At 40.5% G+C, this 12910-nt stretch overlaps 2 protein-coding genes across 12 annotated transcripts in view; one reads left to right on the top strand and one right to left on the bottom strand.

Moving 5' to 3' along the window:
• Positions 1 to 1200: 1200 nt before the first annotated feature.
• On the top strand, positions 1201 to 11373 carry padi2 (peptidyl arginine deiminase, type II). Of its 2 annotated transcripts, none has more exons than XM_044023025.1 (16): positions 1201 to 1440; positions 4239 to 4410; positions 4660 to 4729; positions 5126 to 5187; positions 5451 to 5568; positions 6204 to 6350; positions 6516 to 6706; positions 6922 to 7025; positions 7287 to 7398; positions 8339 to 8446; positions 8532 to 8683; positions 8793 to 8940; positions 9099 to 9192; positions 9287 to 9366; positions 10239 to 10376; positions 10478 to 11373. In XM_044023025.1, exons 1-16 carry the CDS (start codon positions 1283 to 1285, stop codon positions 10709 to 10711), a joined length of 2088 nt encoding a protein of 695 aa, XP_043878960.1. In that variant the 5' UTR covers positions 1201 to 1282; the 3' UTR covers positions 10712 to 11373. The 2 variants fall into 2 exon arrangements, with proteins under 2 accessions (XP_043878960.1, XP_043878962.1); XM_044023027.1 differs by lacking the exon at positions 1201 to 1440 and adding an exon at positions 2041 to 2260.
• Positions 10854 to 12910, bottom strand: part of rap1gapb (RAP1 GTPase activating protein b) — a 77606-nt gene continuing 75549 nt past the window's right edge. For all 10 annotated transcript variants that reach the window (XM_044023022.1, XM_044023017.1, XM_044023015.1 and 7 more), the window contains one exon: positions 10854 to 12767. Coding sequence is in view for 1 of the 10 variants with exons in the window: in XM_044023015.1 (XP_043878950.1) it covers positions 12756 to 12767 (12 nt within the window). In the remaining 9 variants the exon portion in view is untranslated. The remainder of the gene's footprint in view (positions 12768 to 12910) is intronic.

Genomic DNA, 12910 nt, shown 5'->3' with positions numbered 1-12910 from the left:
CAATGACAATGAGAGGTTTGAGTGTACATGAGAATAAAGCTGAAGCTGAATAGGCATTTTTTCCATTTCCAAAAATACATATAAACATGGACAACACAACTGACACATAAGTAGAACATAAGTTTTATTGGAATGGTGTATTATTCGCAAGTTTTTTTCATTTGTACTAAAAACCGTATGTATGTCACCTTATAGAATCCAGCCCTGTACTGACATTATATCATTTATATTTGTCCGCATGACCATGATATAAACTTAAATATTGATTTTGATAGAGGTCTATTTACTTATATTTACTGGATTATTACTGTTTATTTTTGTGACTTACCAACATACTTCCATGTTCCATATTAAAACATTTGAACTGATTGTGTGAAGTTTGTAATGTGTCAGCTGCAGATTAATTACCAATTTGGACTCAATAAAGTCGTCTGAAACTGAAAAAGTAAAGTTGCACAATATTTGTAATAGCTAGGTAGTATTATACTATCATTACAAGTTGTAGTAAGGTAGTACATTTTATTTAAGACAGTTAAATACAAACAACATTAAAAAAGTATTTAAGTATTATAAATTATTAGAAGCATCAAAATAAAATACATGAATATACAATAATAAAGATACGGAATTCCAACACAATGAGGTGTGAAGTAGGGTGTTAATCTGTCACATGACACTGAAGCTGTTGAAAAAGAGGTGTTTTATTACTTATTATATTACAAACATATTTACAAAGTATTACTATCCACATAAAATATAAGAAACACAAAAATGTCAATCCATTACAAATATGTAAATCCGGCATTTGTAGTAAGTTGGTAACATGACATGGGAAATCTTAATAAAATATTATTATTCATACAAAAGAGGCACAGAAGTCGATCGCAGAGAAAGGCAGTATCGACTTTTGCATTGATTTTAAATCTAACTATTATAGTCAAGTCATGTCATACGTGTTACATGCAAAGGTGTTTTTTATAAGTTTTAGAAGTACCATTCTGCAGACTTAATCCTGTGATCTACACAGAGAAAATGTTTTTTTTTTATATATCAAGGCAGGGCAAAACTCAAGTATCCCGTTCAGGTCGACCACACCTTAGGAACAGGGATTCCCTGGAGATATACCTCACCTGTGGGTGGCACCCATGAATGATCCCCTGGGCTATGAGCTCAGTATAAAGCAGTGCTGCCTTCATCGTCCCTCATCTCCACATTTCTCCAGCAACACAGAGCAACAGCTGCAGAAATCACCCACCAAATCGGAGGCAAATACCAACCGGCAATGAACCAACAAGTGACACAGACGCGTATTCCAGCCGCCCTGCAACAACAAAAGAGAAAAAGAACCGCAGAGTTCCAGCGAACATGTCGCCTGGACACGGACACACCGCAGGGAGTCGTTCATGTTGTTGGGACCACTTTGAAGACAAACCTGAGCAGGTAAGCATATTGACGAATGAGTGCGCGCGCGCAAACGCACACGCGCTCTGCTTATGCGCTCCGTGTAGATGGCATGAACGTCATCATTTGCCTCACCAAAGGTTTTACTGTGGGTACAGTGTGCAGCTCTGATTATAAGATGTAAGACATACTTTTACTGGGCCTTAATTGTAATTGTACGCTGTTGCATCGAAATTACACATGACTGATTTGTCTGCTCAGAAAGAGCCACACCCTCACTCTGAGGTACCAAAAAAAATACAATGCAGTTGCAGCTGTTCATCCAAAGTTTCATTTAATTTCAAAAGTTACCGCTTATGTTGGTTTTAAACACAAATATACAGGTATGATGCCTTGTGTTGAAAAAAACCAAAAGTAAAACCAAAAGTAAAACCAAAGTACCTTTACCTTTACCTTAAATAAACCAGTATTTTCCCCACCCAATGCAATCTATGTGAAAAAAAGAATCTTTCACTAAAGAGAATAAAAGATCTGACGAGATAAACACAGACAGACAAAGGACAAAGAGACAGATGACATGATAGTGGGTTGGTGCGGTGGGGAGGGCAACTGTCTGACCAATCAGCGGCCACAGAAGCACAAAGCTCCAGGAGCTGCGGACTGTATTGTCACTTGTTGCACTGCAGCCGAATAACAGCGCCGGTAGAACGGGGTAACAGCTGACGCTGGAACTGCTAATCTGTTGTGTCCACGGAAGAAGCGCAGCCATGAAGCAGTGCCGGACTCTGCGAGTAGATTTTGGTAAAACGTCAAGTGCTGTGTACGTTGTCGGCTCGGAACTGAACGTGAACCTGGGCAGGTAAGGACTTCTCAAATCAACTGCAGCGTAACAGTTATAATATTTAGCCCAGCCATTCATATCAACAAGAGTAGACTGACGATTACAAGAAGTTACACCACTCAGTGCCATTCCCATTCAAAAACACCTGTATCACATTTTCTGCAGGATTATTAAATTATACCCTGTGTCTGTATGGAGTATACGCTAATTCTGTAATAGTTATAATAGACAGATAATAAATAAATAGACAATATCCTTTATCAACATGGCTGAGGAGAATTGTGTACAGATCCAGGTGGTGGCGGATCTGTTGGTGAGTGAAGAGAATCAATCAAAAGTCTTCTGTTGTGACTGTTGTCCACAGTACAGTAGAGACTTTGTTGCACCAACCAAATAAATGAAGACTGTTGCAGTATGTTCTGCCAGATTTCTAGCCTACACAGCAGAGCAAGGCTGGATAACCGTGGGAGAGGATCACGTGGTACAGATCATTGTTTAGCAATAGCAAATAATACAGGGGATAAAAGCGGTCATGAAGGCAGAAACATAATAGAGTGTGTTTACATTCTCCCTGCAGCAAGCTCATTAAATGAGCTTTTGCAGGGGAGAGAACCTGTCCTGACACTGCTCTGTTTTTAGTGACAGGGTACAAAGTCCACAGTTTTTGACTGAGCAAAAAAATCAGCATTTTTCAAATTCAGCCAATGCTATAATTAGGCTTCAGAAGCCCAAGTTTGTTAAATAAAGTGAGTATCCTCCACAATTTTCTTTCAAAGTATTTTCCCCTCTTTATTTTATAATCACTCCACTCAGCAGAGAAAGACTCCTTATTGGTTCTTCAGTCAATAGCTCCTATAAAGACCCCTCCTTTAATGCACATATGCCTCCCCATCCCTAAATGACTAGTGATAATGATATTACAACTCAGTAGAAAACTTCAGACTTGTCATAGTGTGTCATAGAGGCCTGTAATTTTGCTGTCACTTCAGGAAAAGTCTGCGAGTGAAGAATAAGGGAAATTTGACCACCGGTTTATCTGGTTCTTCAGTTCAAACAATCAAAGTTTTTTCGTTCCAACACACGTTTCTTGTCGTCCTTTCCTGACATGAAGAATAAACTCTGACTCACAATCGTGACTGCAACTTCTAATTTGGCTTGCCACCTGTTCCAAATTACAGACTTGCAGCTTGCTTTCACAAGTCAGTGCTCTTAGTCACTGTTATATATACATACATGTATATGTAAATTGACTCCTACCTATATATTACATGTTTATGAACTATACAGAAAAGATTAGATGCTTTACATTTTTCTGTCTAAACAACATATGTTTATTCTCTTATACATTTTATTGTATTTGTGGTTTTCATTTATTAGTAATTTATATTAATGTTTATGTGGTGGTAATATAATCACTATCTTCCAACAAGAATCCTGGTTCAAGTTTGCCATTTCTCCCAGTACTTCCTTGTAGTCACTCAGGCTTCCATCCACAGTCCAAAGACATGTAGATAAGTTTTATATTAATCTCAGACTTGTGGGTGTGAATTTCCATTTCCATTCCTCCTGTTTTCCTATGATATAAACAGAGCCAATGTCAATGTGTGATACAGTGAAACAGTGAGTTGGCTGATTTTACTTCCTTATCCATATCAGTTGGACTCGCTCTCTCTCTCCAACTGATATGGATAAGGAAGTAAAATCAGCCAAACTTAACTATGGTTCATTTTTTCCAACCCCTGAATACGACCTAAAGGTATGTTTTTATCAACTCGAATACACACAGGTGTTAGGCAGTAAAAATTAAAAGAAATATTAAGTATACTTAACATATGCAAAAAAAAGCTTTTCCTCCACACACAAGCTCCCAAGACTCTCTCTCTCTCTCTCTCTCTTTCTCTCTTTCTCTCTCTCTCTCTCTCTGTGTGTGTGTGTGTGTGTGTAGTGTAAACATGGCCCAAACATGCCACACATCTGCTGTGTCGGTTGTTTCCAGGAGTGCTCCACCCAGCTCCAAGTTCTTCTCTGTGAAGTGCACCCCCAATGTTGAGTACGGCATCAAACCCTCACCCCCTGAGACGTCCCACCTCTCTCCCATCCCGCTCAATGGCAACTCAGTGCTACTCATCTGCATGAAAAGGGCCAGTCAACATGAAAACGACAGCAAGGTAAAGCAAGGGCAGGAGAGCATGGCTCTGTTGTCATATTTCAATGTGTCATATTTCAATATGTGCTAGATACGGGCCAGATCCAAGAGCCTGAAGTAAAAACAGTACTTGAATCCAAAGTCGGACACACCCTTTCTGTGACATTTGCACCTTTTCGATTGATGTCAATGTTTAACGGGGAAAGTCACACAATGAACAGAGCACATTGACAGTGCATTGTAAATCCTTTTTTGGGTGTTTTTCTATTAGCTGTCTGTCCGGTACTATGGAGGGGACAAAGAGGTTCTGGGGCATGCAGTTCTACACCTGACGGCTCTTGGTAAGTCAAAAATATTGAAAAAAGCAGCTTGCGTTTCGTTTCATTTTAAAAGACATACTGTATGTATCTTGAAAAAATCCAGTCAAGACATGCATTGTCTACAAAATCACTACCTGTCAGAGCTCCTTCATCCATGCACACAGTTAAGCATGTGATCCTCAGGCACAGGTCTGCTCTCCTCCCCTCACACCCATCTCCACACTTTCTTGAGAAGTTATTGCTATTTGTAGTAGTATTATTGTTATTCTTATTATTATAATTATGAATTGCTAATTTTATGTTCAGATATATCAGATATATACTGTATATTCAGCAATGTACTGTGATTCAGAACAAAACAACAGCTGTACCTTGTTCAGAGCCACTGGATAATTTATGCATATTTCTGTCCCACAGAAATCTCTCTGGATGTGGATGCTGACAGAGACGGCGTTGTGGAGAAGAACAACCCTAATAAGGTGATCAAGATGGTGCAAAGTGCCGACATCTACCATATAGATTGTTCCTTAATCTTTGTCTCTTTTCTGTTTAACAATACCACTGCAACAGAAACTGAATCTCTTCTTATTCCTAATTCTAAAATGCCATGTCATGCATAAGAACTTCTCTAATAGGCTGTCGTCCAAAATCATTCACGTTTCACTTCACAATGTTATTGAATTCTACATTTGATTTAACTGCAAAGCAGTGAGTGTGACTGTGTTTGTTGAAACCATGTCAGGACTCCTGGACATGGGGTCCTAATGGCCATGGAGCCATCGTCTTGGTCAATTGTGACTCAGAGCGAAGATATTGGAAGAAACTGGATGCCGAACAGAAATACATCTCCAAAGAGTCAGGTGATGTTGATTCATCTTTTCTTTCTCTCGCCCTTTCTTCATCACTTATCATATTTGCCTTTTCAAAGTCAGTAGAACCAGAAAGTCCTATGATAAATGAGTCATATGTTAATTTACAAATCTACTGACTGCTGTGGTTCTGTATTCTGTAAGCAGTCTGTTGCTAAAATAGACCTCTGTTAAAACAGGAGGTGGACAAACCAGTTTAGCTGAAAAATAAGTCTGATAGCATTGTTAATTCTTGTTGTTGTGTGTGTGTGTGTGTGTGTGTGTGTGTGTGTGTGTGTGTGTGTGTGTACTTGTATTTATATATTTGTGAGGTCCAAGAAACAAATCTATCTTTGTGGGGACATTTTGTCTGGGCCTTACAACTTTTAAGTGTTTTAAAGTTGGGTTAAGACCTGGTTTTAGGGTTAGGGTAAGTGGGCTTGGGATTGCATGTTTATGATGTGTCTTCACTAAGATATAAAAACAAGTTTGTGTGCATCCCTACAGTCGTCACACTGTATTGAAAAGACATGCTATCAGGTGTATTTGGATTTAACACAGAGATATACTTATGTCATGCTTATCACTGTCAAGTCTGTGGTTTTGTGGACTGAACTACGCTCACATGACACTTCGTGGATGTGCAGATCTGAAGGACATGTCGCTAATGGTGCTGCGAACCAAAGGCCCCGCCAAGCTACCCAAGGGATACAAGCTTACCATGCACATTTCTCAGAGCGACGCAGAGAGCGTCAGAATCTTCAGGACCAAATCCACTGGAGCAGATGCCATGTGTGAGTATGGAGGAAAACCCTGAAACAGATGACACACGTAGCTGCTGGTTTATTTAAATCTTTGCCATGTTTTCTTCTCTTACATTCATTCATTCCTTTTTAATTTTTTTTTTAACTTTTACCAAATGCTGATTTTAAACATTTTTCATGGTGCTCTCATATTAGCAAACATCTTCCAGAACTATGCAACGAGGGACTATCCACTGGTGCTGAGCAGCGAGGTCCTGTCACAGGAAGTGCCTTACCTCGGAGGTGAAGCAAAGATGAAGTTTTACGTGGAGGGCCTCAGGTTTCCTGACAAAGACTTCAATGGCCTCGTCAGCATCAACCTCAGTCTGTTAGAGCCCATCAGTAAAGTAAGTTTTACAAAAGGTTTTTTACTTTTACTTAACAGTTTACATAGTCATATAATAAAGCTGTTTTGTTCAGGTGTGGCCTCATACATTGAGAGGCCAGGTCCTTCCTGGGCTCTCAATGAACAACACTCTCAGCAACGTTGATGAACACAATTTCAGTTTTGATCATTTTTGCAGCTTCCTATTCTCAGCGGCCTCTCTTCTTGTTTTGACAGTGTTTCCCTGAGACGCCAATTTTCACTGACAAAGTAATGTTTAAGGTGGCACCCTGGATCATGACACCCAACACCTTGAAGCCTGTTGAGGTATATGTGTGCAGGTAAGAGAAGACTTATGAATAATACAGGTGATGCTGGCAATGGATACTGCAACTGCTCGTTGTGGTGTCATACACCCCACTCAAATGAACTCAGAGTCAGAGGTTTCATACTTTCATACCATTTACCCATGTTTTAATCATATGTTTACATGTTTTACCCAAAAAGAATTTGAATAACATTTAATGGAATAATTTTAGGATACAACAACCCAAGCAAAATGTTTTGAAAAAAAACCTGTCTACATGTGTTTACTTTCTCAGCACAAAAGATAACTACACTTTCCTGAAAGGAATGAGGAACCTTGTTTCAAATAGCGGCTACAAGCTGAAGATTTGCCATGAGTATCTGAACAGAGGAGATCGATGGATGCAGGTGAGAAGACACCTGTGTCTCATGTGTCATGTGTAGAGTTTAGCTTTTACCCTAATGTTTTTGGAACATGAATAAGGTTGGGTATAGATCCAGTTCCATGATGCCTACCCCCCTGAAACTAAAAAGGATTGTGTCGTGTGTTCTCGTAAACTATGGGACTTGTCTTAACTTGTCAGGATGCAGCCCATTACTTAGCATTGTGGTCCCAAGAGAAAGAGTATCCCAACATTCCTTTTACTACAGGACTACGGTGTAAAAGACATCTAAATACCAAACTCAAATACCTCATGCACTGAGAGGAAGTGTTACAAACAACTTGGGAGAAGAGCACAACTGAAAAATGACAAGTCTGCTCAGGTTTATTTGGAGACACTGTGATAACAGTGGCCGTCACTGGATCTAACAACAACCACAGGACTCAATTGAATGACCGGTGTGAGCCAGATTTCAGAAATGAACAAAAACAGTATTAAAACATAAACCAGAAGAACATGGTGCAGAAACATGAGGAGCTTACCATGAACACATGATACCACAACATGAGAAAATAGAGCAACAAGGCAGGACCAAATAAACTGGGGAGGCAGGGACAAGCAAATACACGTGTGACCAACAAGGTGAAACATATTAGGACGGTGCAGACAATCAGGGAAGACAGGACAGGAAGCAAAACTGGTAAAGGTACACACAAAAAAACCTTCAAAATAAAACAGGAAACAAGGAACTGAAAACCAGACTAGGAACTAAAAAACTAGTTTTAAGAAAAGAAAACAACAAACAGAATAATACTAGAACATCTAGGGGTTGTGAGAAATTGGAACAAAAAAGCAAACCCAAAATTTACAGAAGCTTTCGGATAGAAACAGATTACAACCAGATTACCTTTCCAACATTTGCTAATGCTGTCTTTTCACTCTGCATAATTTGTGATATTGATCAGGATGAGCTGGAGTTTGGTTACATTGACTCACCTCATCACTGGTTTCCTGTGGTTCTGGATTCTCCTCGAGATGGAAAACTTGAGGACTTTCCATATGAAGAGCTACTGGTGATTACAAAAGCCTCCAAAAAATGGACATGCTTTCGCCGTAAAGTGCTTTTGTGCCTTATCATAATCAGCTTCCTGTCTTCAGGGACCCGACTTTGGCTATGTGACGAGGGTGGCCGAGAGAAAAGATGTGAGCACCATGGACTCGTTCGGTAATCTGGAGGTTAGCCCTCCTGTTACTGTGAATGGGAAAAACTACCCCCTTGGCAGGATCATCATTGGAGTGGCCTTCCCTACGTAAGTTTGTTAAGAGATCTGGAGATAAGCTCTTGACTAACAATGTCAATCAACAGAGTAAAGGACGGGAGCTTTATAATTCATGCATATGTTACTATGTTTTTTAAAGGGCAACTAAAGGACGCAACATGACCAAAGTAGTTCAAGACTTCCTGTGGGCTCAGGAAGTTCAGGAGCCCATTGCCTTATATTCTGACTGGCTTGTCGTCGGCCATGTTGATGAGTTCATGACTTTTGTTCCTGCACCTGACCGAAAGGTAAGAGTTCCCACATGAAGAGAAATAACTGAATGACTTGATGAGAAAACAGGAATGTGGTAGCTGTTGATGGTTGGTACAGACTCACTGTTGTTGTGTACAATCCAAGGAAATGAGTCAGCCAGTGTTGTGCTTAACTCTTGAGTTTCTGCTCACAGGGCTTCCGCCTGCTACTGGCCAGCCCGGACGCAGGCTTCAAGCTATTCAGAGATTTACAGAAAGATGGGCACGGACAAGCCAAACTGTTTGATGGTAGGCATGTCTGTCTGTTTGCAATATGCATCTTAGCAATGAACAAGTTCTTTGTGTAATTCTTGACTTTCTCTCTGCAATATTTTCAACACAGGTCTGGAAGATGAAGAGCCAATATCAGTCGATGACATAGTGAATGACGACAAATTCCACAATCAAAATATCTACGTACAGGTGAGTGGAATGATCTGGTTAGACAAGCCCAGATAGGATGATGAAAGATCAGCTCAGTTGGTTCAATATTTAATTCTCACATCAGGGGCTGTAATAACAACTCCTCCTCTCTGTGGAAAAGCTTTCCATAGGATTTTTGAACCTGGCTGCAGGGATTTGCAGCAGGATGTTGCTGATGACTGGGTGATAAGGCCTGGCCCACTGTCAGTGTTTCAGCTCATGATAGAGAAATTAGGCACACATTACGCTGTTCTTCTGAAGGTGCACGGCAGGCAGAATTCAAAGTGTAAAAGAAGGTAGACCCTGCGTATTTTCTGCGTGCCGAAAACTCTACTGAGGAAACATACATCGGGTCAGAAAGATGTGAAATCATGGACTTGATTGATTGTTTTAGGTCAATCCCCATCACTGTGAAGTGTTCAGCCCAAGTGGCAATAGCTGCATCAGATACGCAAATATTGTGATATCATACAAGTGCAACACAGGCCATCATTAAATTTAACAAAGGACAACATGACACAGTTAACACATTATTAAACAGGAATCACTAACAGAATTGAATCTTCCCTCATGTGTTTTCCTTTTCCACACCAGAGGTGAAGATTCTCTGTTGGTGAACAAATGGACCTTTAGGTGCAGGAATACTGTGTGTGAGGTATCCCACCAGAGTGCCAAACACAGGACAGTGTGGATCTGTTATTTTCCGTACCCTTCACAACTTTTAACAATCAAAACACAAATTAATTGCGTAACAGGAGCAAACTGTACTACTTGGTGGGAAATGGGGCAATAGTGTATGCCACGTATTAGACTTGTTTTGATTAAAGCCAGTGTGTAATACAACATGTGCCTCCTATGACGCCCTCTTTCAGGGCTGCATCGACTGGAACAGGGATGTACTGAAGAGAGAACTTGGTCTGGAGGACGAGGACATCATCGATCTGCCAATATTATTCAAGTTGGTGGATGACCGCGGCGTGTACAGAGCAGTGGCTTACTACCCCGACATGGTAAGCTGTGATCATTTCTCACTGATAGTTTCCAAAATCAGAGGAAGGAAAGCTCTCATCAGTGAGAGAGAACAGATGTAAATACATGAATCTTCTTCTAGGTAAACATGATTGTTTTGGGGAAAAACCTTGGCATCCCAAAGCCCTTTGGGCCCCGGGTGAATGGCCGTTGCGTCTTGGAGGCTGAGATGTGTTCCCTGATGGAGGGCCTTGGCCTCAGGTGCACGTTCATTGACAACTTTGCCTCCTACCACAAGCTGCTGGGAGAGGTGCACTGTGGCTCCAACGTCATCAGGGAACCATATGACTTCAAGTGGTGGAACCTGGAGATGTGAGCAGTGGACAGGGGAGGAGAAAAGTTGCTATGCAGTAGATTGAGAGGAGATTTGAGTTTATTTCAGCTTGATGTATTAAAAAACATAAAATGCTTGTTAAACTTCAGTTTTATGTGCAAAAATAACACAAAGGTTTGATGTGTGCGTCTTCAAATGCATTAAACATTTTTATTGGCTTCATTTACAAAAGGGGATTTAAAGCAGTATTTACAAATCTTTTGAAACAAGGGCTTAAGCAAACAGATAAGAACAGAATTACAATCATTTGAACACATAGAGGATTCACTCCCAGTCATATTGTGGTTTGGATCAACATTGGCATAGTACAGTGTAAGCACAGTGAAATGGATGGTACCACATAGTGATGTGCTATATTACATAGCCACCAGAGGGCGTAGTTTATCTGTTAAAGCACCAAAAGTCTAGAGGAAAGTCAATGGAATTGTTATACAGTGCATTTCTTCATCTGTCTTACTACCAAGGTGTCTTTCTAAAGATGGTATTTTTTTTCTATCAAAATGCTAAATGTTGGTTTATTATCTGATTTGTAGCTTTGGTCCAGTGTCTTAAACCGTTTGTACTTGACAAACTAAATGCTATCATGAATGACCTACACAATAAACTTCATATCCGCTTCAGTTGTAAAAACTGAGACCAAACAACTCCATGTAGCTGTTCATTTCTTCATATTTAAGTTAAAATTTCAAACAAACAGGAAAGCTGAGCTGTTCCAGACTTGAGTTGACTGTGGTCAGTGCACACATGACTCAATCGTCAGCAGATATTATGCGTGTTCATCTACATGTCTGCCTGTAGTTTACATTCAAGCCAGCTGGCATCGCAGCACCTTTAAATAAAACCTACCTTCAGCAGCTCAGCGATCATAAAGGCAACTTCAAAACGAGTCACAGTGCGATTCAGATTTAGCAACAAATCATGTTCTTCAATAGGTCAGCATTTCGGAACAATCCAGTGAAATGTAGTGCTTCTGTCACATACGTATATTTAACTTCACAAATATAGTAGGTAACTGGCATTTGGCTCCATCAGCAATGTGCACTGCACTTGGGAGAATGTTGGCTGGTCTCTTTGTTTTTCTTCTATCAAACACAAATGACAGGGATAACACCTCTAAGTCAAGCATGGCACCAGGATACAGATGGTACAGGTTTTTGGCAAGCAGATTGTACACCATGCACAGTACCGTTGAATACACACTCATAGACGGACATCAAATCAGCAAGTGGTGTGTGTGTGAGACGCAGCACATCGGACACAAAAGAGTTCATAACAGCAGTACTTTGAAGTATGAAGTGAGGATGCACGTCGCTGGTTGGGGCAGTACAGCAACTCTAGAGTCTGTGGTGCTGTGGAACAACTACTGTTTCTGTGGTATATTTCACCCACCTACTATAAAAAGGTGCTTATACAGCCAGCAACAGTGGCACCAATGAAGTACCCTTTAAAACACAGGATGGGTTTACAACAAATATCCACTGCAGAATACTCAGAGTAAGAAGAATAGAAGATCAGAAAAACAAAAAAGATGGCCTTACAGATAGCCACACACACACACACACACACGTATGTCAACGTAAAACCAGAGTACATTATCAGCGTGAAAACACATTTCCTCTGTAGTGCAACTCTTCTCTCCATAGATCCTCTCTCTTGGTTTGTCTTTAGCATTCCTTCAGTCACTAGATTAAACTCTATTCATTTGCTCGTTAAAAGAGAAAGAGACTTTACAGAAAGAATCGCGTTTCAGAGAATACTGGCCTGGAGGAGGAGGCAGGCAGGCAGACGTTTTCTGCTCAGCCAGCTGACAGTCTGCCGGTGGTGTGGTCTCCTTTTTCTTTCTCTCCAGCAAATCAAGAGGGATTCCACATGAGGCTGGAACGAGGGCAGTAGGTAGGGACGTGTCCATGAAGCTGGCTATCTATCATGACAGGCAGCAGATTCATCAGTCTTCTGATTGGGCTTCTAATTCTGTGCCCCTTCCACATCAGTCACATGCCCTTGGCTCATTTTTGGCAAATGCCTCTTAGTGGGAACGCTGAGACAGATGAGAGGAAACGAAAGAAGAAGATTATCCGGAGGCCGAAATAGCTGTTCAAGGAGTCAACAAAGGACAAAAGCTAAGGTAGAAAAAGTCAAATGTCCTCAGTATTGTGTTGCTAATTTGCCAAATTATAAATA

Source organism: Solea senegalensis, linkage group LG4, assembly GCF_019176455.1.
Source record: "Solea senegalensis isolate Sse05_10M linkage group LG4, IFAPA_SoseM_1, whole genome shotgun sequence".
In the NCBI taxonomy this organism is placed as follows: Eukaryota; Metazoa; Chordata; class Actinopteri; order Pleuronectiformes; family Soleidae; genus Solea; species Solea senegalensis.
Note: the sequence above shows the minus strand (reverse complement) of the source record. Positions and strands in the feature narration are given on the sequence as shown.

Coding starts and splice junctions, on each gene's coding strand:
- padi2 (XM_044023025.1), top strand. CDS start 1,283: ATGAACCAACAAGTGACACAGACGCGTATTCCAGCCGCCCTGCAACAA. Junction 5,188..5,450: donor AGAAGAACAACCCTAATAAG/GTGATCAAGATG, acceptor AAACCATGTCAG/GACTCCTGGACATGGGGTCC. Junction 8,447..8,531: donor TTCCATATGAAGAGCTACTG/GTGATTACAAAA, acceptor TCCTGTCTTCAG/GGACCCGACTTTGGCTATGT.